The 24959-nt window shown below is 44.5% G+C and overlaps 3 protein-coding genes across 5 annotated transcripts in view; 1 reads left to right on the forward strand and 2 right to left on the reverse strand.

Annotated features, from left to right (window-relative positions):
• Positions 1-993: 993 nt before the first annotated feature.
• Positions 994-20413, reverse strand: Letm2 (leucine zipper and EF-hand containing transmembrane protein 2). 2 transcript variants are annotated; one of them, XM_021219458.1, is made up of 11 exons: positions 20049-20413; positions 19244-19326; positions 16349-16796; positions 15057-15200; positions 9862-9999; positions 9163-9363; positions 7735-7854; positions 4166-4279; positions 2704-2796; positions 2109-2183; positions 994-1309 (listed from the first exon to the last, which is right to left on the reverse strand). In XM_021219458.1, exons 2-11 carry the CDS (start codon positions 19288-19290, stop codon positions 1247-1249), a joined length of 1443 nt encoding a protein of 480 aa, XP_021075117.1. In that variant the 5' UTR covers positions 19291-19326; positions 20049-20413; the 3' UTR covers positions 994-1246. The 2 variants fall into 2 exon arrangements, with proteins under 2 accessions (XP_021075117.1, XP_029388146.1); XM_029532286.1 differs by lacking the exon at positions 15057-15200 and having other exon boundaries at positions 20049-20122.
• LOC110336232 (collagen alpha-1(I) chain-like) lies at positions 19449-24959 on the reverse strand. The gene is made up of 3 exons (XM_021218691.1): positions 24934-24959; positions 24391-24750; positions 19449-20451 (listed from the first exon to the last, which is right to left on the reverse strand). The coding sequence occupies exons 1-3, from the start codon at positions 24957-24959 to the stop codon at positions 19899-19901; spliced, it is 939 nt and encodes a 312-aa protein (XP_021074350.1). The 3' UTR covers positions 19449-19898.
• Positions 24484-24959, forward strand: part of Nsd3 (nuclear receptor binding SET domain protein 3) — a 113652-nt gene continuing 113176 nt past the window's right edge. The window contains exon 1 of one of the 2 annotated variants that reach the window (XM_021219913.1): positions 24484-24889. The gene's annotated coding sequence lies outside the window, so the exon portion shown is untranslated. The remainder of the gene's footprint in view (positions 24890-24959) is intronic. The other variant, XM_029532272.1, reaches the window with a different exon arrangement.

Genomic DNA, 24959 nt, shown 5'->3' on the forward strand with positions numbered 1-24959 from the left:
TGGGCTGGGGTGTAGTCCAGTTGTTAGCATGAGGATTAAGGAGTTCATTGGCTCTGTGGTAGTGGCACACACCTACAATCCCAGCACTCCTGAGTTCAAGGCCTGAGAAGTGGGTGGGGATGTCCGTGTTTGTTTTCAAGACTGGGTCTCACTGTGTAGCTCTGGCTGTCCTGGAACTCACAATGTAGATCAGCCTGGCCTCCAACTCACAGCCACTGGCCTCTCCCACCACAGTCTGGCTAGCTAACCTTTTTTTTTTTTTTTTTTTTTTTAAGAATTATTTTTAGGTATGTAAGTGTTTTGTTTATATGTGTGTGTGTGCACCATGACTAGTACCTGTGAAGTTCAGAAGAGGGGGCTGGATTCTGTAGAACTGGAATTAGAAATTGGTTGTGGCTACCATGTGGGTGCTGGGAACCGAACGCTGAGCCTCTGCAAGATTTAGTGGTCTTCTGGCTGGACAGTCCCTCCAGTATCACTATCTGTTTTAATTCTCTAAGAAGTTCTGCCTTCCCGGAAGCACGTCCGTCCTGGTCCACGGGTATGGTACTGTTCTACTGAGGAGTCCCTCTACAAAGGCTGGCCAGGTGCTCTTAAAGGTGGTTTGGGGAGCCTCCATGTTCTGGCTAATGATTCCAAGCCACAGGAGGCAGAGAGGCATCCAAGGTGCCAAGCTGACTCCATTGTACAATATATTTCCTCTTAAAAGGCCCACATCCAACTGGGCCTGGTAACATAAAGTCTATATAATCCTAGCTACTTGGGAGATTGGTGTGTGTGTGTGTGTGTGTGTGTGTGTGTGTGTGTGTGTGTGTGTGTGTGAAAATTCAAGGCTAGCCTGGGCAATTTTGATCTTTCCTTGACATTTATCAAAAGGGAAAGGGCAGGGGAATACATACAGTTCAGTGACAGTGCTTGTCTAGAAACCACACCCCCACCCCAGCTCAGGCCCCTCCCCAAGTGCACACAAACAGGAAGCCATTCAAACACAACTTGGTGGAAGTGGCTTTATGCAAGGTTTAGTAAGATGACAAAATTATACAGTAGAGATAGACTGTAATTAAGCATCTCTAAATGGCCTGAACTTGGTGTCACTGCTTGCATCTCTGGAATGGTCACGAGGCCTCCAACGACTTAATGGCTGATCCTTTATCTTAAGCTAGACAGTCTTAGCCAGAATTGCTTTGTGGACACCACTGCGGAGGGGCAGTGACTGGAGAGAGGGAGCTCCGCCTTCAAGGGGTCCTTAGGCTCCTTTGGAATTAGCCTTGCTGTTCTGTGAGGTCCCCTGGGACTTGGCCTGGAGGATCTGGATAGAAAACAACACTTTAGGCTTTGGTCACAAGCAGCTTAAATTCTGCAAGCATCCACTTTGACCTTCTTAACCAAACTAATGGCCACAAGCCAGACTCAACGTGTGTGTGTGTGTGTGTGTGTGTGTGTGTGTGTGTGTGTGTGTGTGTGTGTGTACACATCCTCCACCCTCCCCAAAGGAAAGCAACGAGACAGGGGCCACAGAATCATATCTGTGTGATTGCTTTGGCGATAAATGTGGAGACACAAGCACAGAATCCTTTTCTGAGTGCCAACCCAGCCACAGACGAGCCTATAGTGGACCTGTTACACGCAGTTCATCTGTCCCCAGCCACCCACTCCACCCGGTGACCTTCCTACTGTTTGCTTGTGCTTTCTGACCTCCCCCAAATTACTTGGCCCAAATGGGAGAAGTGGGCACAAAAATGTCCTATTTACATGTATTTTTCTAAAACTTTAATTGTTTTCCTGTTTGTATTTCCTGACATCAGAAGCCCATGTAAACTGGATAACATGTGGAAACTATTTGCATTTAGCACATAAAACCAAGGCTCTGCCTATAGTGTAATGAGCTCTAGACTTCCATGCTTAGGTTGCCCCACCAGGGTGCTGGCTCCCCCTCTACTTTGGGACAGTTGAGGGGAAGAGGCAGCAGCTGTGAGATTGCTAGAGCCCAGCCTGCATTCCTGTCTGGATGGCAGCAAGAATCTTGTAGTGTTCTGTGGTACGCATGATGCTGTGGTCCCGATGCCCTTGCAGAGACCTGGGGAGAGGTTTCTCTGTAGGTTACTTACTGCTTCTTTGGAAATAGTTGCTGCTGGTGTTATGAGTGATGACGGTACTGGAGGCAGTTGTATAAATTCTTCATCCTTAAACATTAGAACTGAGAAATTAGTGATTTAAGCCAGTGCATACCAGGATCTACCACGGATACCAGGAACTTGTAACAACTATATTATGTAGGATTTGAAAGGCAAAAAACTGAAAATTCCATGAAATCAAATGTTGACTTAAACATTATTTCTGGCAGTGCTGGGGATGGAAGCTGTGGTTTCACGTTTTCCATAAGCCGGTTACCCATGAGCTACACACCCAGTCCAATATGTTGAGCTTTTTAAGAAACAGATTAAGCAGTGCTATTGATGTTCTTTATTAGCAGGTAGTACTGCACTGGACACAATGAGCTCTGTCCCACTGGGAGGGTTAGAGATGCAGAGAATTGGCAGGGTGTGTGCTTCTGTCATCTCAGTCCTTGTGAGACTGAGGCAAGGGGTCCCGGAGCCTGAAACCAGCCTGAGCTACACCATCATCTCGTTTTGAGGAAAAGAAAATTAGGACTGATAATTTTTTTCCAGTTTAATCACGTAGAAAGAGAGTAAAGTGACTAACCTTCGTTCCCTTTAGCTGAGGCGCGGGGTCTGTGAGGTTCTCCTTTGACTCGGGGGGCGGAGGTATCGGTATTCCAAGGTTTGTCTTTGGAGTCTGGGGAAACATTATACAAGTGTAATAAACAGTCAGACCCAGAACATTGGACAAGAATATGTGCCTTCCTCTGTCCCTCTGTGTGGGGGTATGCATGTGGGGTGGAGGGTGTGCGTGCGTGTATGTGTATGTGTATGTGTATGGGCAGGGTCTCACTATGTAGATCTAGCTGGCCTAGAGCTGACCTCTGCTGGGATTAAAGGTGTGTGCCTGATTATATCTTCCTCTGTTTTTGTTGCTTTGAGATGAATTTCAATGTGAAGGTTGGCCTGGAACTCACTATATAGACCAGACTAGTCTTGAATTCGTTGAGATCCCACCTGCCTCTACTTCCCAAGTGCTGGGATCAAAGGCGTTTACCACTATGCCTAGTAGACTTTCTTGAGTTACATGGAATATGATCCTGTAAGTTAGTATTTGGATACTGAACTCCCTATATACAAAAGTTGCATGGTATTTATTATTATTATTATTATTTTTTTTTTTTTTTTGGTTTTTCGAGACAGGGTTTCTCTGTGTAGCCCTGGCTGTCCTGGAACTCACTTTGTAGACCAGGCTGGCCTCGAACTCAGAAATCCACCTGCCTCTGCCTCCCAAGTGCTGGGATTAAAGGCGTGTGCCACCACGCCCAGTCGGTATTTATATTCTAGGATTTAAAATATGAAGTCCTAGGCTACTGAGCACTAATTAGTAAGACCCTGTCCTCAAACAAACACGCACAGGTAGAGCGGCCCACGCCTTTAATCCTAGCATCCAGGAGGTAAATTCAGAGGATCTCTGTGAGTTCAAGACCAGCTTGGTTTACATAGTGAGCTCTAGGCTAATTAAGGATTCATAGTGAGATACAAACCAAATAAACAAAACCCAAAACCACAAAACAATTTGGCAATTCTGGTGGTGTTCCCAGTCATAAACAAACAAAGCTGCCAGTGGTGGAGCTACCTTAATCCCAGCAGTGGTGAGGCAGGGGCAGGCAGGTCTCGGGTTCGAGGCCAGCCTGGGCTACAGAGCAAGTTCCAGGACAGCCAGGACTACACGGAGAAGTTCTGTTTTGAAAAATCAACCAACCAACCAAAAAAACAAAAACAAAGCAAAAAACAAAAAAACTACAGGTTAAAAAGAAATGAGTTGAAAAAAAGAAGAAAAAAGTTAACATTCTAAGTTATTCCTTATTTGCTTTGACATTTATATAAATATGAACAATTGAACTTGGAAAGAAAAGGAACCATTAGTTTAAAAAGAGACAAGTAATGAACAGTACTAAAAGCCAGCTAACCTAAATTCCCAAAGTAGTGCCTGCTCTGACCGGAAGACATCTGTGGAGGCCTTGCTGGTGGGATACAGGCTCTGTCTGCATCCATACACTTACCTCTATGTTTGGTGAGAGTTCAATAGGCTTTGGCTTCACGTCTATCAGGTAGAAGGTGCGTGACAGGAGCAAAAGAGAAGGAGGGACGTTCTCCTTCAAGTGGAGGTCCAGCCACTAGAGAACGGGAGGTAATAAGACATGGCGATATAGACTGCTGTAGCTGGAGAGGACCTGTTTGTCACCTGTTGCTTCCCTGGCTTGCAGCTGTTCCCAGAGCACACTGATGATAACCTGTGGCACAGGATGAAAGTACCAGCCTCCTGGCTTCTACCTCTGGGCAGGTACCCACTCGCACTCCTCACTGAAACTCTCTCCAGTTATGCATCCAAATAGCTAAGTGTCTTCTCTTAGCAGAAACAGACGGCCAGAAAGGATAACCCAGAAGCCAGGCACGTGCCTGTAGTTCAGATTTGGGAGGTGGAGGCAGGATGTTGAGTTCAAGGCCAGCCTGAGCTACATGATAAGAGCCTGTCTCGAAATAATAATAATAATAATAATAAACCTTATTAAGCAAAGAAGTCAGCATTAGAATGAAGGTGTGATGTGAGTTTTAAAGCACCACAATGGCCAAGTTTTTTGTGTGTTTACTTTCATTTTGCTATGTAGCCCAGGTCTCTCACCTGTGATCCCCTTGTCTCAAGGCTCCTAAGTGCTGGGGTTACAGGCAAGGGCCACCATGTCACAACTGTTCTGTAAACGTTACGTAATGAGTGACACATATTGCTTTGTATTTTGCTTGTGTGTGTGTGTGTGTGTGTGTGTGTCTGTGTCTGTGTCTGTGATGCATAAGTATGGGTCTGAGTGAATTTCAGACGACACCTTTGAGGAGGGATTTTGTCTTCCACTGTCGGGTCTAGGAACTAAACTGGTGTTTCCGGCTTTTGCAGCATGTGCTTTGGCAGATGAGCCATCTTGCCAGCCTTTGTCCCTTGCTGTTTTATCCCCACTGAAGCAGAATCATGTCAGCAGATGTAGTACTAACCCTTTAAGTATCTGGATATGTTTCCATTGTAGTCAAATGCCATAGTCCCAGTGCTAAGGAAATGGAGGCAGGCAGACCTCTGAGCTCAAGGGCAGCTTGGTTTGCACAGTCTAGCCAGGCAGAGAGGCAGAGTGAGATCCTGTCTCTTAAACAAACAGAACAGAACAAAATTTAGGATGGGGGCAGCAGAGGTGGCTCATTGGTTAAGAGTATGTACTGCTCCAGGTACTACTGCACACGGGACCTCCGTTCAGTTCCAGCACCCACACCAGGCAGCTCACAGCTCCAGGGACCTACAGATGCTTCTGCCTGCCGTGTCTTCTGTTGCTTTTCAGGACAGGCTCTCATACTCTCTGTGACCCAGGCTGGCTGGTCTTGAGCTTTTGGTGGCCCTCATGCCTCAGCTTCCTGAGCGCTAGGATTAGAGCTATCAGCTACCAAGGCAGGCAATGTGTGTGTGTTTCTATTTTGAATGATGATGTGGTTTATCTTCACAGAGTTTTTATTTTTCAGCTAGCAACACCTAAGTGCCCTCTACCTGATCTCTAACAGAGCCTGAACTTTGCTAATATGTGAATGTGGCTTATCTCTAGTTTCATTTATTTTATAAGAAAGGTTAAGATAGCCACATGCTTACCATTTTTAATATCTTACTTTTTTTTTCTTTTTTCTTTTTTTCTTTTTTCTTTTTTTTTTTTTTTTTTTTTGAGACAAGGTCTCACTCTGAAGCCCATGCTGTCCTAAAACTCACTATAAGCTGGTCTCAACTCATGGTAATCCTTCTGCCTTAGTCTCTCAACCAATGGATTGCCCTCTATGAAGGTTCATCTTCCAGTTAGTTAGTGTATTGTGCTAAGAGGAGAATGGCTCCCTAACATGGTTTCCAAGTGACAACACTGACCCTTGGCCCCAAATAATCTTAACATGATACAGAAGGTCTTACACTGATAACAATGAGAACCTAAGGAGAGCTAATTCTTGGTGTTTGAATACACTGCTGCTGCTGTTAGAATACAGTGTGCTCTCTGATGGGGGCTACAGACATCTACCACCAAAACCAACACCATATGCTGATTTGGAGCACAAGAGGAAAAGTAGCCAAAGTGGGCTCTGAGATGACACCTGTCAGCAGAGACTGAACTGACCGTGATAGACCTGTGTGTGTGCATTTCTGCCAAGACCACACGTTTTTTGTTTTAGCCAAATTCTAAATTGGTCCCAAGATCCACCATATACACACACCTCCCAGTTATTCAAACATTAATCTAGCTCAGCGGTTCTCAACTTGTAGGTCACAGTGGGTCACAATGACTCATTCACAGGGGTCACTTAAGACCATCAGAAAACAAATATTTACATTACAATTCATAAAAGTAGCAAAAATAGTTATGACATAGCCATGAAAATAATTGTATAGCTGGGGGTCACCACAACATGAGGAACTGCATTCATGGTCCCCAGCATCAGGAGGTTGAGACCCGCTGGTCAAGATGCTTTATGAAGGGATTTTACAGATGGAATGGAGGTCCCACGTCAGTCTACTCTGAGATATGATCAAGGTGGGCTTTACCTAATCACGAGACCTGGAGGCCCAAACCAGAAGTCCAAGGTCTAAGGCACGAGTCGGGACTGGCACATGGCAGACTTTGCAGATGGAAGCGGGGGCCAAGAGGGAAATACAGGTGGCTCCTGGAGCTGAGAACGGGCGGACTGGCAGCCAGTGAAGAGACAAGAACATCTTCCTTCCTACAGCTGCAGAAAACTCAGCTCTGCCAACAAACTCAAGGAGTTTGGGAATGGATCATTCCCCAGGGACTCCAGGGAGGACTCCAGCCAGCACTTGTGACCTTTAGGGCTTTAAGCTACTAAATGACTGCCATTGTGATCACTTGTAATCATGATAGTTTATAATAGCACTGTAGAAAACTGGCTCCCTGTCCCTGTCGAAGGGGAAAACAGATGAACCTCTCCAGGGTATATTTAACTGTTCCATGAAATAAGGTTAACTATGTGTGGTGACTTAGCTGTCTGGACTTTAAATGTTCTCCTGAGTCCCATGTGTTAAAAGCATGTTCAGCAGCCTATAGTGCTTTTAGGAAGTGTAGAACTTTAGAGCTGAGGCCTGGTGGGAAGAGGTTAGACCACTGAAGGGAATTTTGGAACCTTGTCTCCTGATTCTTTGCTCTTTTAAAATTTAAGACACAAAACCAGGGTTTCACTTTGTAACCCTAGCCAGCCTGGAACTCACTGTGTAGACCAGGCTGGCCCCAAGCTCACAAATCTGTCTGCCTCTGTGTCCCAAGTGCTGGGATTTAAAGGTGTGCACCTCTTTCTTGGCCACCATAAAATGAACAAGACTTCTCTGCATAGAGCAGAGGTCCTAGTCCTTGGCACAGGACCAGGGAACTGGCACCAGGCGACCATTGGCTGAAGGCATGGGCACCCTGAGCCAAAACAAAGCTCCCTCTTTCAGATGCATTTAGTCACAGCCATGGACAGCCGACTCACAGTTTGCAAAGCCGTCCCCACCTGAGGTCTGTGAGTCCCAGGGAGAAAGGCTCAGTGAGGAAGCTGGAGTGCTACTTGCCCCTGTGAGCTGCTGGCACAGTTGCTCCTCAGTGAGGCCCAGAGACCTCATCCCCCGGGCCCGGCACGCAGACTGTAGTTCTGACACACTCAAAGCCTTCACCCCTTCTTTGGCAATTATCTGCAACAGGTATAAGGGACAGTGTTAGCTCTTTGGATTCCAATTCTACTTAACCCCTATATTCCAGCAGAACTGATAGAAAACCCAACTCTGATGCTTCGGCCCTCTGTCCCTGCACTGACTGCTGTAAACGGGCCACGTGGGAAGGTGGCAGTTGAGATGGAGGGATACTGCTAATGGACAGATGGCAATAAACGATAGTTATAGAGCTGCCCCCAGCATTTTGCCAGTAAAGTATTTCCTATCTTGGTTTGGATTTTGTCTAGTTGTAACATCTACTTTTCTTTTTAAATTTTAGGGCTGCCGGGCGTGGTGGCGCATGCCTTTAATCCCAGCTCTCGGGAGGCAGAGGCAGGTGGATTTCTGAGTTCAAGGCCAGCCTGGTCTACAAAGTGAGTTCCAGGACAGCTAGGGCTACACAGAGAAACCCTGTCTCGAAAAACAAAAAAAAAAAAAATAAAAATAATTAATTAATTAATTAATTAATTAAAAAAAAATTTAGGGCTTGTTAGGAAAAAAAAAAACAAAAACAAAAAAACTGTTGTGAAAAGCTTCCTCCTGATCCCATTGGCTGAGTGTCTCAATGCAGTTTCCTAGACCGCCACCCCAGGAACAACCTGGGTTCTCTGGTCCACAAGACCCCTGATAAATAACAATTTCTGCATGGTGTGACCCAAAACTACTGTTCTCCTGGGACCAGAATCGTTCATACCAAAGTTCTGAAAGCAACATCTAAAATCTAAATAGGGCCAATGTGCTTGTCTTTGTTTTGGGAAACACGCTCCCCTAAGTAGAACACTACAACAGCTGATTGAGAGTCAGGAAAGTCTTTCCATATTCTAAAGGAGCCCGATTAGTAGTTAATAGTACAAATGGTGCCTTCTGCAAGATGGCCAGACCTTGGTTTTCCTCCTAGCATTGTGTTCTGCCACCTTCTTTTAACTAGACCAACTTACCCAGCAGAATCTTTACTTTGGCACCAGTTCCTCCGTAGGAGAACAGTGTGTGTGTGATAGGGTAAATGCTGCCAAGAATCTACTGAGCGGGTACTTCCTTCCCAGCAGATCCTAACTACTTTAGACTATTCCCAGGTAATACATCCAGATTACTGGCTGCTTACAATGCCCTTCTCAAGATACAACAAACTAATACGAAAGTGAGTAGTAAAAGTTGAAGTTGTCCCAGGAACGGTTTCTCAAGCCATTCACTTTGCTGGCTGTCTCTCTGGCAGACCCAACAGAAACCAATGCAGTCAGCGAAGGTACCCTTCGCCCTCCCAGAGGCCCGCTGCTATGGTTCTGCTCTTACTTCATCATCTGCTTTTATAGCCTTCAGTGTCATCAGGAGCTGGAAGCGGAGCAGGTTGTTTGTTCCGAAGGTCTGCAGTTCCAGCAGCTTGCACAGGGCAACCAGCTGGGGCCGGTCTAAGTGCTCCAGGGCTAACTGATCCTCGAAGAGCTTGGAGAAGCTAACGATCTCCTTCGTGGAGGGCTTGTGACCTGTTTGGACCTAGGCAGTGGGACAAAGGCCAATTAAAACCCATCTCTTACTTAACAAAACCTCCTTAATAGATTATTTGAAGAAGATGTCGAAGGAATTAGAGACTTTCTGTGTTGTATAGGAATGGATCCAGTGATTCCCTGGGAATAAACAGTGTCAGGTTGTAGCTTAGGGGAAGACTGGGTACTTGACTTGCATGCATGCTGGCTGGGTTCAATGTCTAGTCCAACCCCCAACCCCTGTAAAGCGAGAATCAAATTTCGTCACTAGAACCATCAGCAGGATTTTTGAAGTTTGTGCTGATTTTTCTTTTCAGATGATTACTTTAAGGTGGCTTTATTTTATTTTATTTTTTGCAAACCACCCTAAATGTTTAAATGTTATTTGTTTATAATTTAGGTTATGTGACATTTCAGAGATTCTGAACAATCTGGATAGCGCACGATGACATGCTTGTTTTGTAACTCCAGCCCAGAAGTCGCTGGCCTGGGACGAGCCCCTTGTCACCTGTCTCACATAGGAGGAAAGCTCGGAAGAAGCATCTCCCGACTCGGCTCGGTTTCTCCTCGCCATCTCTGTCATGGTTTCTTGAAGGAATTTTGCTATTTCCAATTTGGCAGCCATCGTCTTTTTCTGTTTTTCTTCCTTAACCGAAGAGGGAAAAGTTAGTCATAACTGCGGGATGGTGCTGAGGGAACAAACTCCCTCCTTGCTAAGGTTCATCCACACAGCACATAGCATCGTAACATTATTAGCCTGCTGGATTACGTAAGTTTGTAAGAGCCAGGCCACTTTGAAGGAACTTCCCTTTGACTTGTCTCCTTAATCTTGCATTTAGTTCTCACTAATACCATGATGGTAAGTCTCAATGAGAGGCTCTGTTATTAGATGAGTTGCTATCTCCCAACTTCATCTAGGCTACCACTTAAGCCAAACTCTGGTACATAGCCCCAGATTTTGCACTACAAAGAGTACTCAGACACTAACTCTATGCTCACCGACCTTACAGTTTAAATCGAAAATATATAATTATAATATAGTGTTATCTGCTATAATAGATTTGAAAAAAGCACTAGACAGAAGAGAATTAAATATACGTTCTTTGTTTTTGAGACAGGGTCTCTCTATAGATCCTTGGCTGTCCTAGAACTTGCTATATAGTCCAAGCTGAGATCAAACTAAAGACCCTCTCTGCCTCTGCCTCTGCCTCTGCCTCTGCCTCTGCCTCTCTGCCTCTCTGCCTCTCTGCCTCTCTGCCTCTCTGCCTCTCTGCCTCTGCCTCTGCCTCTGCCTCTCCAACTAGGGCTGGAGAGATGGCTCAGTGGTTAAGAGCCCTGACTGTTCCCTCTTCCAGAGGTTTTGAGTTCAATTCCCAGCAACCATATGGTGGTTCACAACCATCTGTAGTGGGATCTGATGCCCTCTTATGGCGTGTCTGAAGACAGTGACAGTGTACTCATATAAATTAAAAAAAAAAAAAAAAACTCTGTTGACTAATAGTTACTGACTCTTTCTGTCAGAAATGATGCCATGTTAGAATTTTGAAATAAACATGGTCAAATTCTGGGCACAAGGTAGAGAGAAGCAGGTATAGTTAAGCCATTCCCTCAGTCCCCCAAGTTCTCTGTATTCAAGAACATCTTCATTGGAATGCTGTGGGTTGTTGTTTCTGGATCCTGACTGTTTTAAATGGTAAGTAAACTAAGGCCTGTAACTTTAACAGCTTGCAAAGGGCGCTTAGCCAGAGTTTAGGTAAATTAAGCCATCTTCAGGCAGTTAAATATTATAGTTTGATTGTTTTTCCTCTTTAATCTTAAACTAAGGTTTAGGGGTATAGAACAGTGGTAAAGTGCTGGCCAAGCATGCATGAGGCCCTGGATTCTGTTCTTAACATCGCTGAATGAAAAAAGGAGCCAGATGTGGTGGCACTTTCTTTCTTTTTTCTTTCTTTCTTTCTGTCTGTCTGTCTTTCAAGAATTATCTACTTATTTTAGGAATAGGAGTCTATTCCTAAATACTGTCTTCAGTATCGCTGTCGCTGTCTTCAGACACACCACAAGAGGGCATCAGATCACTTTACAGATGGTTGTGAGCCACCATGTGGTTGCTGGGAATTGAACTCAGGACCTCTGGAAGAGCGAGCAGCCAGTGCTCTTAACCTCTGAGCCTTCTCTTCAGCCCACAGAGCACACACTTTTAATCCCAGTGCACAGGAGGCAGAGGCAGGCAGATCTCTGTGAGTTCAAAGCCAGCCTGGTCTACATAAGGAACTTCTCATCTGTCTTGCACCCTTTATTCTCAGTGTAAACCTCTTGATTTAGACCTTGCTTTCTCCCTTCTTGTGGCACTTCAGTCCTTCTACCAGCAGTTATTTCTCTACAGTACGGATTTGATCATGCCACCCACTATGGTGTCAAGTTTTACTTTCATTATTTACTACCATTGAGGTTCACAGTCCTTAAGAGTGGGCGATGCTTTCCCGCCTGCCTTCTGTCTGTCTCCTTGACCAGCTGCCTCCCAGACTTGCAGACTGTGCTAAAATTTCACCCACTCACTGAACTCAGCTCCAAAATTCTTCCTATGGAACGGTTTCTTTCTTGTGTTTCAGATGGTATTTCCCACTTACTGAGTGGAAAATTTCATTGTCCCTTAGAGAACTTTGCTCCCACCTTTATGACATTGTCTAGCAGACAGAGTGGCGATGGGAAGGAGCGTCTCTTCTACCCCTCCCCAGCGCCCTCCCTGTGGTCACCAAGGTACCCTCCCTGCATGGGTGCTAGAGCTCTGCTTGGCCCAACAGAACATAATGCTAGATATTCTTTTTCTTTGTTATTATTATTCTAAATAAACCTTTAGTTCTTATTTTATATGTATGGGTATTTTGCCTGCATGTATGCCTGTCCACAGGGACCAGAAGGCACTGGATCCTGTGGAACTGGAGTTACCCATGGTTGAGCCACCATGTTGGATGCTGGGAATTGAACCTGATCCTGAAAGCTCTTAAGTTCTGATCCATTTCTTCAGCTTCTTTATTCTTTGTTGTTGTTGTTGTTGTTTGTTTTGGAGCTATGTAGGGTAGGTGACCTTGAACTCACAGATCCTTCCTTTTTTCTTTCTTTACCCTTCCTTCCTTTTCCTTCCTTTCTTTCTTTCTTTTTCTTTCTCTTTCTTTCTTTCTTTCTTTCTTTCTTTCTTTCTTTCTTTCTTTCTTTCTTTCTTTCTTTCTAGCAGTTAAAATAACAGTAGAGAGGCTAGAGCATAATTGTACACACTTTTAATGCCAGCACTTGGGAGGCAGAAGGAGGCAGACCTTGGTGAATTACAGGACAGCCTGGTCTACATAGTGAGTTCCAGGACAGCCAGAGTTACATAGTGAGACCCTGTTTCAAAAACAAGCAAATATATAATAAAATATAGTAGAGATTGGACATTTAATAGACAGTAATATAAAAACTAGACATTTACATATAAAAATCCTGATACTGATATTATAAACTTTCATAAAAACAAACTGGATTATATATTAGAAGACACAATGTAAAACTAAGAATTCTAGAAGAAAAAAAAGTAGAATCACCTAGCTTGGGGCTGATGAAATGGCTCCACTGACATCCAGAGGACCCAGGTTCAGCCCCTGGCACCTACATTACCCTCTGTAACTCCATTTCCAGGAGGGCCATGTCCCCTTCTGGCCTCCTCAGGTACCAGGCATGGATGAGGCACACAGACACACGTAGATCAAACACCCAAACACAGAATATAAGTGACCTTGAGTTTGTTAACCAACTTCTAGTTGCAACTCCAAAGACATGATCACTTTAAGTGTTTGTCCTATGAAAAGGTGAACCACAGGTATGAGTTGTATCTTAATCAATCATTTGCCTACCACAGGCAAAGACTTGGGATCCATTCACAGAAATGGGAAAATAAAAATAAAAAAATAAAGAAGCTAGCTTCATTCCCAGGAATGGGGACAGGGGGTGGGGAGGCACAGACTGGGAGAAAATATATACAAAGTAGATAAAGGACTTGTATATGGATACAGAAAGAACTCAAAACATCCAGGCAGTGGCCCATGCCTTTAATCCTAGCACCTGGGAAGCAGAGGCAGAAAGATCTATGTGAGTTCAAGGCAGCCTGATCTACAGATCAAGTCCTAGAAGAGTCGGGGCTACACAGAGAAACCCTGTCTCCAAATAAATAAATAAATAAATAACCAAAAAATAACAAAAAAACCCAAGCAACCAACCAAACGGAAACCTCAAAACAAGAAACAGAACACCCAATTACAAAGTGGACACAAAGGCTGTGGAGACAGCTCAGTGGGCAAGGTGCACACTCACGCAGGCATAGGAACCAGAGTTCTGCCTATTTGTAGTCCCACTCTGTGGGACGCAGAAGCAAACTGGGAAACTACACTAGCCAAATCAGCAAGCCATGGCCTTATGGGAGAGACCCTAACTCAATATACAAGTTGGGGAGCTGATATATCTATAAATCAGAACCCAATATAAGATGTACACACTTGCATACACATGCATGGCCACCCACACACATGTACACCACACATATATTCTCTCTCTCTCTCTCTCTCTCTCTCTCTCTCTCTCTCTCACACACACACACACACACACACACACACACACACACACAGGTGAGCAAAATAAACACACCTCCACAAGGAAGTTACAGGGATGCCAAAGAAGCTAACTAATACACACCTATTAGAGTGGTTAATGTCCAAAGTATATCAGATGCTGGGAAAGACAGGGGACAGCATTCTCAGGTGGGATGCAGAATGCATGGCTGCTCTGGAAGACAGCTTAGCAAATTCCTACAATGCTAGATATAGTCTTACTGTGTGCAATTACTCTTGTTCAAGTTAAAAAAAAACAAAAAACCTGAACACAAATATTCATAGCATTTTATTCAACACTGCCCAAACTAGAAGCAACCAATTTCCAAAAGGTAAATGATTTAAAAACAAAACAAAACAAAAACTTGTCTATCCATGAGTAAAATTAGTAATGTCATGTCTTTTCAGGGAAGAACTTCAGTTGTTGGGTTTTTTGTTTTTATTTTTATGCATTGGATTCCCTAAAAGTGGAGATAAACGTGGCTGTGAGCTGCCATGTGGGTGCTGGAAACTGAATCAGGTTCCTCTGCCATGAGCAGTAAGTCCTCTTAACCCCTGAGCCATCTCTAGTCCCCATGTCATGGGAGAACTGTAGCTGCATATTGGTAAGTGGAAGAATTCAATCTGAAGTGTGTGAGTCCAATTGCTAGGCATTCTGGGAAAGACAAAACCACAGAGGGAAACATCTGTAGTCACCAGACTGAAAGAGAGACACAGCAGATACAAACAGGCACAAAACCGGAGTTTTAGAACAGTGAGACTATTCCATGTGACCCTGTGACAGTGGACGGGGCAGTACTCAGAGCTGACAGACCTGGGAACCACAAAGGGTGAATACCAGCGTCAGCCATGTGCTTTCATTAATAACAGTGTATAATATATTAACAGTAGTCATGTGTACCACACTGATGCAAGCTGTTATCAACAGGAAACCCGTGGGCTGTGAGAGGTGAATTAGTGGAATATAGCAACTCTGTTTTCTGCCTAGTTTTTCTGTAAGCCTATGAAACTGCTCTAAAAACTAAAGTCTATTAATTTTTAAAGAAAGCTTTAAAATCCTGTATACCTTTTTGGATTCACTTTCAAAAGTTGATGGCAACATGTCTGGGAAGAGCTTCAGAAACACTGGTATCAAGAATTCCATAAAAGGTACAATTATGAACACCATAAACGGAACCAAGCGGAAGACATCAGCACACGTTCTCAACAGCTGAAGAGACAAATGCACAGCAACGTTATATATGCAGGATAGGCCCCAACCAAACCATCCAAGACCCACCGCCAAAACAAAGCCTGCCTTAGTGTAAACACTAAGGTTTCCGCAGCTGGAAAGGAGGGCTCTCCTCTTCAACACAGCTCTCAGCTAGTATGTATGGGCTACCCTCAAAGAGACCTATGACAATATGCACTAATGAGACATCTCTTAAAGGTCCACATTTTTGTAAAACCCTGTATCAGTTAAGATTAGTTGAGGGTTACTACGTTGCCCAGGCTGATCTTGAACTCCTGGGCTTACCTGCTGCTCCTGCCTCAGTGTCCTCAGTACCTATGATTAACATTATGCTCTACTGCATTTGGCTTAAAAACGTACACACTCACACACACACACACACACACACACACACACACACACACACACACACAGGAGTGGGGCCAAGACAGGGTTTCTCTGCGTAGCCCTGGCTGACCTGGAGCTCACTCTGTACATCAGGCTGGCCTCGCACTACCCTTGTTTCAGTGCAGGGATTAAAGGTACGCGCCACCACTACCTGGCTTATATTTTTGATATATAAAACATGAAGCCTTTCAAGACATTGAGAAGATTAAAACCACAATTATAGGACTGGAGAGATGGCTCAGAAGCACAGGACAGGAGTTCGGTTCCCTGCACCCATGTCAGGTGGCTTACACTTACAATGGTCCATAACCCCAGCTCCAGGCAATCAGATGCCTCTGGCTTCTGCAGCCGCCTATTCTCATATGCACACACCCACACGCTGACACATACTTATACATAATTTAACACGATGAAAATAAATCCTAAAAAACCTCACGACTTTAACAATTCTGTAGGCAAAGGTGAAGACAAGTAAGGTCAGAATGAAATAGGTTCTCTGGGGCTGGGAGGAAATATAGATCCTTCTAGATCCCTTGCTTAGATGCTCAAGGCCCTGGGTCCCAACCCCAGCATGGTATGAAGCTTTGGTTTCTGGTCCCTAGTTACAGTTTCTACTTTAGGAGGGTGGGGAGTGCTCTGCATCAACCTCAGGGCCTACAGCATGCTGAGGAAGTTACTTAAGATTTTGAAGATGGAGTTTTCGTTTTTATTTCCCCATTTCAAATCTGTTTCTTGCCTACCCTTCGCCTCTCTCGTCTGGTTAGCGCATGTCCATGCAGCAGCCTCCACACTATTCTGGCAGCGACTTTGGTGTCAATCCAAAGCAAGCTGAATCCGTTGTAATAGTATTTGAGTTCATCCACGATTTTTTGTCTCAGAGGCCGCTTTTCTTCTGTCGTCTCCGTCTCGGCTCCTTTGGTAGGCTGAGGGCTTGGTGCCTTTGACTTCCCTGTTTGCTCCAGCTGAGGTTTGCCAGGGGCGTGTTGTAGCCAGCAGCTTGTGTGCAGTTTCTGTGGGAGCCTGGTTCGTAAGGGATGGACTTTATTATTGCCTGTTAGACTGGGGTAGGAGTACTTCCTGCTTCCGCAGTTTTTCATGTAGGCTGTACGTAAGTGAGAATCTGGCAAGTGGAGAAATGCAAGTGATGGGAGATGAGAGCAGGAAGGGTACACACAATGGCCAGGCAGTCTGGAAAAGGAGGATAACACTCATTCAGTCAGACGTATTACTACAAACGACAACAAGACAATAAGGCTATAATATAAGCAGCTGATGTTTATTAATGAATGAAATACAATTGTGTGTGTGTGTGTGTGTGTGTGTGTGTGTGTGTATACTTGTATGTTGCTGGGCATCTGCCCAGGACCACTTCCTGAGAATGTACTCTACCATTGAGCTGCAAGCCTCCTACCCCCAGCCAGAAATACAACTTTTTTCTTTTTTAAACTGACATTGAGACGGGGTTTATGGAGCCCTGGCTCTCCTGGGACTTGCCTGTAGACCAGGCAGGCTTGGAGTTCAGAGATCTGCCTGCCTCTGCCTCCCTAGTGCTGAGATTAAGGTGTGTGCCATTAAAACTATGCTGGGAACCAAAGCCAAAAAAAAAAAAAAAAAAAGTAGTTCACATATGCTAGGCAGAGGTACACCACTGGGTTGTACCTCTACACTAAAAATTAAGTTCTCAAACAGCGGAATCGTGCTCAATCATTGAACATATTCTTATGAAAAATATTAGTAAGTTAATTCTGAAGAATAATTTGCTATAGCAAGTTCTGAAACTATTCATGTACACATCTAGGGGCCAGTGAGATAGTTCGAGGGGTAAAGGCACTGCTATCAAACCCTGGTTAAGTCCTTGGGACCCAGATGGTACAAGGGTAGAACTGACTTCCCTAAGATGCCCTGTCATCTCCAAAAGGGTACCAGGGGCATGCTCTTTTTGAGTAGTTAAGCAACAACAAAAAAAAAAGATTTAAAATATCTTATTAGAAAAAGTATCTATTCGGGCTAGTGAGATGGCTCTGTGGGTAAGAGCACCCGACTGTTCTTCCAAAGGTCCAGAGTTCAAATCCCAGCAACCACATGGTGGCTCATAACCATCTGTAACAAGATCTGACGCCCTCTTCTGGANGGCATACACCTGTAGTCCCAGCATTTGGGAGGCAGAGGCAGGTGGATTTCTCTGAGTTCAAGGCCAGCCTGATAACAGAGAGCGTTCCAGGGCTACTAAAAGAAACCTTGTCTCAAAAAAAAAAAAAAAAAAAAAAAAAAAAAAAAAAAAAAAAAAAAAAAAAAAAGAAACGAAAAAAGAAAAAGAAAAAGTATCTATTCAAACACATATTTCTGCCAGGAATGATATTCGACAGTATTTTCTCTACTCTCATTAAGCAGCTGAAGATATGACTTGTACCCCATTAGCTCCTCTACTGACAACCAAGAACATTTTGATGAAACAGCTTCATAGTCCCTGTGAGGATTAACCAACCAGGTGATACCGCTTTGTCCCTGTGTCTATGGATTTCCTCAAAGTGATGAAATATAATTTCCCTGAAATTCCTCAAGAGACTTTGAAAACAGGAATTAGAATTGAGCACTTCAACCAATGGCTTTTATATTCTAATCCTGCAGTTAAGCTAGAACATAAATAAAACACAGGCAAGTAGAGAGAGCACCAGGCAGCCAGTCAGAGTGGCGCATGCCTTTAAACCCAGCACTCAGGAGCAGAAGCAGGCAGATGCCTGAGTTGGAGGCTACCTTGGTCTACAGAGTGAGTTCCATGACATAGATACAAAACAAACAAACAACAACAAAACCCCAAGACAAACAAACAAAAAGAGAAAGAAAGGAAGGAAGGAAGGAAGGAAGGAAGGAAGGAAGGGGAGGGAAGGAAGGAAGGAAGGAAGGAAGGAAGGAAGGAAGGAAAGAAAGAAAGAAAGAAAGAAAGAAAGCAAGCGAGGGAGAAAAAGAAAGAGGGGGGATTTTTATTGTTGTTCTTGGCTAAAGGATGGCTTTTTCCCATTCTTTAATGCAATTTTTAAACATTTCAAAATATAGCCTATAAATGGACAAAAGGAAAAACATACAATGAATGTGGCAAGTGGTGAGTATTCAGTTAGTCATCTTCTGAATGCACAAGGGAGATGACAGGGACCTTAGACTGGAACATGTCCTGGGCTAGGCTTGTTTAAGAGCCATTTTACTTTTCCTTACACCTGAGGTCCTCGCGTAATCTTCATCAATAACAGAAATGCCATTCTAAAACTGTCTCATCTATTTTTCCTCTATCATGTATTTACAAAATTACTCAGCTTACATTCTAAAGCAGTTTAAATTAAAATATGTTTTTTCTTGAGTGTATTGAAAACTCAACAAGGTTTTCTGTACTAAGCCAATCTTTTTGTTTTGGTTACTGTTTTCTTTTTCTTTCTTCCTTTTTTTTTTTTTTTTTTTTTTTTTTTGAGACAGGGTCTCGATATGTAGCCCAGGCTGGCCTTGAACTCAGAGACCAGCCTGCCTCTGTCTCCTGAGTACTGGGACTAAAGGCATTTGTCACCACGTCTTTTACAACACATATTTTCCATATAGATGCATGAGTTTATATACATTTTTTTTTTGTGGGAAACTCCAAGCCTTACCTTGTCCAGAAAATAGCTAAGAATGAATTATAACTGTAGAAGGCCATGTTTATTTTTTTGTTTCAACTAACCAACACAGAGACCTAGGCAAAAGAAGCAAACAATTTAGTATTTTAAAAAGGAATCAAATAAGTTAAAATAAATAAATAAATAAATAAAGGAATCAATTAAATGCGAGAATTTAGGTGTTTTTTAAAAAAAAAAAAACTAATGCAAGGATAGAGATTTTCATATTCAAGGTGTAAAACTCCCTTCAAATTCATTTCCAACAGCCTCAGTATTTTCTTAGCTCTGGATTTGAAAAATGGTACTTTTTCGACCCCAACACATAGAAATGGGTTCTAAGAAGATGATCCTCCAAAGGCTTTTTTTTTTTTAATGTTTAAATTTTTTTTTATTTCTGGTCAATAGTGTCTAATAATCTGCTGCGACGGTTAAAAGGAGAAAGACATCTTTATCTGCAACCAGAAAATACAAGTAGAAAGTAAGCACCCTGGATTCATTTACCACCAACTCAAAAGTCTAAAAGTTCTCACTAATTGCATGTGGGAACAGCGAAGACTCAATGGTACCTGCTAATGGCTCAAGCGCAGATGCAAACTGATGCCATCCTAGGGTTACAGAATCTCCAGAGTCCGAACTAAGCTCTGTACCTTTAACTAAAACCGTTCTCCACCCCAGCCGCTTTTCTGCTACTGGCATAACACTGCGATCTCGCAATCGTGCCGGAAGGAGGTTCCCCCGGCACCCCCCATCCCATGGAAACCTCAGCTAAAAAGCAAACGTCGCGAACCGGGCTCAGCACCTCGGAAAACAGCCCCACCGCGGACGGCGCTCCTCCGGTTGGGGGCCGGGCCTGTTGCGGAGGCTCCCCCAGCCCTCGGCCAGGGGCTACGGGCCACTCCCAGACAGTCGGCCCGGCGTTTCGGGAAACCCACGCCCAGCGCTGCGGGGTTGCCTCTGCACCCCGCGCTGGCCGCGCCGGTGCAAAAGGCGCCCTCGGCTCTCGGCCGGTGGCCTCCGCGGAAAGTGGGGAGGACTGCGGTGGGTCTGGGGATTGGTGGAGTGGGGTCAGGTACACCGTAGGGGAGAATGTCCAAAGTTTAGGGGAGAGGTCGGGGGTTGACGGGAGACCGAGGGAGCCCGAGTCCGCTGCGAGGTGACTAAGGCCCCGAACCCTACCTTCCCAATTCCTCCCCGCCCCCACGCTAGAGGGGCCGGAAGCCCAGTCTCCATGGTTCCACCTCCTGCGCCTCGCCCTGTGACGTCACTCCGAGTGACGCCACTACCATCCAATGAGCTCTCAAAGCCTGGGACCGGCTCGCGTCCTTCACGGTAGCCGCGCGGAAGGCAACAAGGTCCCCCCGCACGAGCCCGCGAAGTCACTTCTGGGTCGGAGTTAGTTTAGGCAGCGTCTGTACCCACGCCTGCCCACATTTTGTAGCCAACTCCCCGAGAACTCCTTGAATGGAGGCCCTACCAGAGTAAGGTCTGATAGTCGCCTTTGTAACCCATCTTGGAGTCACTGATGACATCGCTTTGATGATTCCGTTCCTCACCCTTTAGTCTCCGAAACTGCCTAGAGGTCTCTGGTTGGCGAAGGAGGTTGTGAGGTCATGGTGGCAGAACGGGCAGCACTGAGAAAGAAAAAAAACCTTTCTTCTGCGGGGTCGAAGGCTGGAATAATTCTGAAATCTTCATACGGAATTTGATTTTCACTTTTTTTTAAAAAAAGGTTTCGTGTTGTTGCTTATCATTAGTTGTGTAGAAATCTCAACATTCAGAAATATATTCTAGAGTACTTGTTAAATAAGATAGGCATTGTGGGTTTGAGGAGATTTAAGTTCCTAGGGCGGGCAACTAAGGCATCTTCGGAAAGTTGAAGTTCTAGAAAGCATTCTTGTTCCTATTTATTTATCCGTTTTTTTTTTTTTTTTCAATTTCTATTCATTTTGGGGGGCTCTTATGTAACACGGGCTGGTCTGGATCTCAGTAGGTAGTAGCAGAAAGTGATCTTGAACCCTTGAACCTCCTGCCTGCCTTCCCAGTGCTTGGATTACAGGAGTACACCATTGCAACCAACTTTGACTCTATATATTTTAGTTTGCTTATTTATTTATTTATTTATTTAGAGACAGGGTTTCACGATGTAGGCCTGCTGGCCCATAACTCGTTATGTAGACCAGACTTGCCTTGAACTCACAGAGATTCAATTTGCCTGGTCCTCTAAATTGTTCAGATTTAAATGTGTGCACCACCATGCCCGGCTCGAGCTTTCTTCAACTTTTCTGAGAACTCTGATGATAAAATTATGAGCTGTACAAAATAGAATAAGTTTTGAGGGCTGGGCGTGGTAGTGCATGCCTTTCATCTCAGTACTTAGTAGACTGACTGGCAGATCTGTGTGAGCTCAAGGTCACTCTGGTCTACAAAGTGAGTTCCAAGACAGCCAGGGCTACACAGTGGGATCCTGTTTCAAAAGAAACAAAAAATAAAAGAAAAAAGAAATGGAGGCCGTTTTTAATCCAAAAAAAAAAAAAAAAAAAAAAGTAAAGCATGAGAGGAAGGCTCAGCTATCAATGCCTCAGGAAGCCTATGAAGGCAGGCCAGGTCATATAGAGCTATACAGTGAGACTCTGTCTAAAAAAAAAAAAAAAAAAAAGTAAAAGGTATATTTCAACTAACCGAATGGACTACTTAAGCAAAACTTTTCAGTTTGGCCGCTAGGGGTCCCTTTGTGCACGTCAGGAACTAGGGGGGTTCCGTTTCACAATCTGGTCATAAAGAATTGAAATTTACAAAACTTACCTACCTCCTCCTTCCCCGCCTTGAGACAGGGTCTCACCATGTAGCCCTGGCTGGCCTGGAACTCACTGTGTACAGCAGGCTAGCCTTGAACTCACTGAGATCCTCCTGGCTCCTGATTAAAGATGTGCACTACTGCCCCAGGCTAAAGCTTTCCTCTCCTTGTTTTCTCTCCTTGAAAATTCTAAGCTCTACAGCAATTATTTTAATATATATACACATATACATATATATATATATATGTATTATATATATGTTTTTTTTAAGATTTATTTATTTATTATATTTAAGTACACTGTAGCTGTCTTCAGACACTCCAGAAGAGGGCATCAGATCTTGTTATGGATGGTTATGAGCCACCATGTGGTTGCTGGGATTTGAACTCTGGACCTTTGGAAGAACAGTCGGGTGCTCTTACCCACTGAGCCATCTCACCAGCCCTATATTGGTTTTTCGAGACAGGGTTTCTCTGTTTAGCCCTGGCTGTCCTGGAACTCACTTTGTAGACCAGGCTGGCCTCGAACTCAGAAATCCTCCTGCCTCTGCCTCCTGAGTGCTAATTCTTATCCATGAATTCTATTCACTTGCAAGCAGGTACAATAAATTTATTAAATATTTATAAGCCAGATGAACTATCCCATACCCAGTATTTGAAACTAAAGTAGATTTTTAAATATGATCACAAGTTAACAATCCAGTTCTTTTAAAAAGGATTGAGGGGATAAGAACCCTTATGAAACCCATTTGTTTAAAGCAATGAATACTTTCTCCAGGCTTGTATACATTATCAGGTTTGACAATTTGGTGTTTAGGATAAATTGAATATATTTTTGCCACCAGAACTTGGAGAAACCCATTCTGTTTCTGTCTTGATAAGCTGTTTGCTCGTTTGCTATTAAAAAGAGTAAGCATGGTGTGACCCTCAGAATATGTTAAATGATGGAAACAAAGTATTATGTGTGGGTAAATTGGGGAAGGAGGATTGCTGGGTTTAACAGGTGAACAGTGGTCTAGAGAGGTAGCTCATCTGAAAAGGCACACAAAGTAACACAAAAATCAATACTATTGTTCCTCTGCATGGTGGCACACACCTTAATTATAGCACTTGGCAGGCAGAGGCAGAAATTATATTAGGTTGAGGCCAACCTGATCCTCAGAGAAAGTTCAACAGCCAAGGACCCTGTCTCAAAAAAAAAAAAAAAAAAAAAAAAAAAAAAAAAAAAACTTTTTGGGGCAGTTGTGGTGCATGCCTTTGATCCAAGCACTTGGGAGGCAGGTGGATCTCTGAGTTCACAGCCAGCCTGGTCTACAAAGGGAATCACTCCAGGACATCCAGAACTGTTACACAGAGAAATTCTGTCTCCAAAAACCAAACCAAAATAATAATAATATAATATCATCAATGGAATTATTTACATGATCACCCTAAGTATGAGTGCCCATTAAAATCAGTGAACTGCAGAAATTTTTCTAAAATTCTGAGATAGTGGGCTGGAGAGATGGATCAATGGTTAAGAGCACTTGTTCTTGCTGAGGAAAAGGGTTTGATTCCTAGCACTCAAGAGGTTGCTCACAACCATCCATAACACCAGTTCCAGTAGATCTGACACCTTTTTTGACCTTCTCGGCGACATGGCATGCACAAGGCGCACAGTGTGAGCAAAACACTAATAAACATAAAAGTATAAAATCTTAAAAACAATTCTGAGGTCGTGCAGTGGTGGCGCACGCCTTTAATCCCAGCACTTGGGAGGCAGGGGCAAGTGGATTTCTGAGTTCGAGGCCAGTCTGGTCTACAGAGTGAGTTCCGGGACAGCCCTTACACAGAGAAACCCTGTCTCGAAAAGACAAACAAACAAACAAACAAAACAAAACAAAAACAAAAGCCAAAAACCAAAACCAAAAAAAAAAAAAAACCCAAAAAACCTAAAACCACCCAACAACAAAAACAAAACAACAATAAAAAAAAAAACAATTCTGAGGTGGTATTTGAAACACATCAGGAATTTCCTTTAATGGTAGCAAATGTAGTCTCTATGGAGAGGAGGTTGACACTTTGTAGTGACAGGGTTCCGTAATTCTCAGAACTGAAAGCAAGAGTGTATCTGTTTCCTCATTTGATGGCTACCTATGTTTCCTTTGTAAGTTCTCGTCTCTGGGTTGGTCCTTCTAAGTAATTACCAGGCCCCAGGAAACTACATCTGCACACCCCTTCAACACTGTTTACCCGGCCCTGTCACTGGATCACTCCTATTTCCTAGAATGGGGAGGGCTAGGGGTTTGCAGAGGACTGCCCCCTTCCTCTCACTCTCCGGTGATCGCTCTGGGACAAATATCCCCACGTCACTCGCTGCGGAGCTCTGGCCCCGAGCGGAGCAGGGCCGGGGCACGTGACCCGCCCGCAGTCCTCGCTGTGGCCCGCGGCCCGGGATGCAGTCGCGCTGACGTCCTCCCGGCTACCCACAAGCCTCTGTACCCCGGTGCGGGCAGGAAGAGGGCAACCGGGTCCAGTGCCTGCCCGGGAGGTCGGGGTGCCTTCTGTTGCCGGACGCGGACTCTGCCCGGCAACACCCCCGGTGCTTACAAACTGGCGGCTACCGGTCTCTCCCCGTGGCGGAGAAGGAGACTGCCCCGGCTCGGGCTGTCGTCCTAAGGTGCTGTCCCGCGTCTGGGACGCCGGGGCCAGGGCGTTCTGCTGACAGCTGTCAGGCTGTCAGCGACTCGCGGGCACTCCCCGGTCTGCGTCACCGCGTACCGGTCATCAGGTTCTTCCTAACATCTAGGGATGGTAGCGCAGGGCCACTCGAGTACCATATGGCGTCTAGTACGTGCTGCCGTTTAGTAAGTATTAGCCTCGCGGGCCCGACCTGGCTGCCCCTCCGCACCAGCCCTTCCTGTCCCTCTGCCTCAT

This window comes from Mus pahari, chromosome 19, assembly GCF_900095145.1.
Source record: "Mus pahari chromosome 19, PAHARI_EIJ_v1.1, whole genome shotgun sequence".
In the NCBI taxonomy this organism is placed as follows: Eukaryota; Metazoa; Chordata; class Mammalia; order Rodentia; family Muridae; genus Mus; species Mus pahari.

Coding starts and splice junctions, on each gene's coding strand:
- LOC110336232 (XM_021218691.1), bottom strand. CDS start 24,959: ATGAGGCAGAGGGACAGGAAGGGCTG. Junction 24,751..24,933: donor CAGAGGGACAGGAAGGGCTG/GTGCGGAGGGGC, acceptor ACAGCCTGACAG/CTGTCAGCAGAACGCCCTGG. Junction 20,452..24,390: donor AGAGCTCCGCAGCGAGTGAC/GTGGGGATATTT, acceptor CGGCCCCTCTAG/CGTGGGGGCGGGGAGGAATT.
- Letm2 (XM_021219458.1), bottom strand. CDS start 19,290: ATGGCCTTCTACAGTTATAATTCATTCTTAGCTATTTTCTGGACAAG. Junction 7,855..9,162: donor CTATAAAAGCAGATGATGAA/GTAAGAGCAGAA, acceptor TACCTGTTGCAG/ATAATTGCCAAAGAAGGGGT. Junction 1,310..2,108: donor CAACTATTTCCAAAGAAGCA/GTAAGTAACCTA, acceptor TTTTCTATCCAG/ATCCTCCAGGCCAAGTCCCA.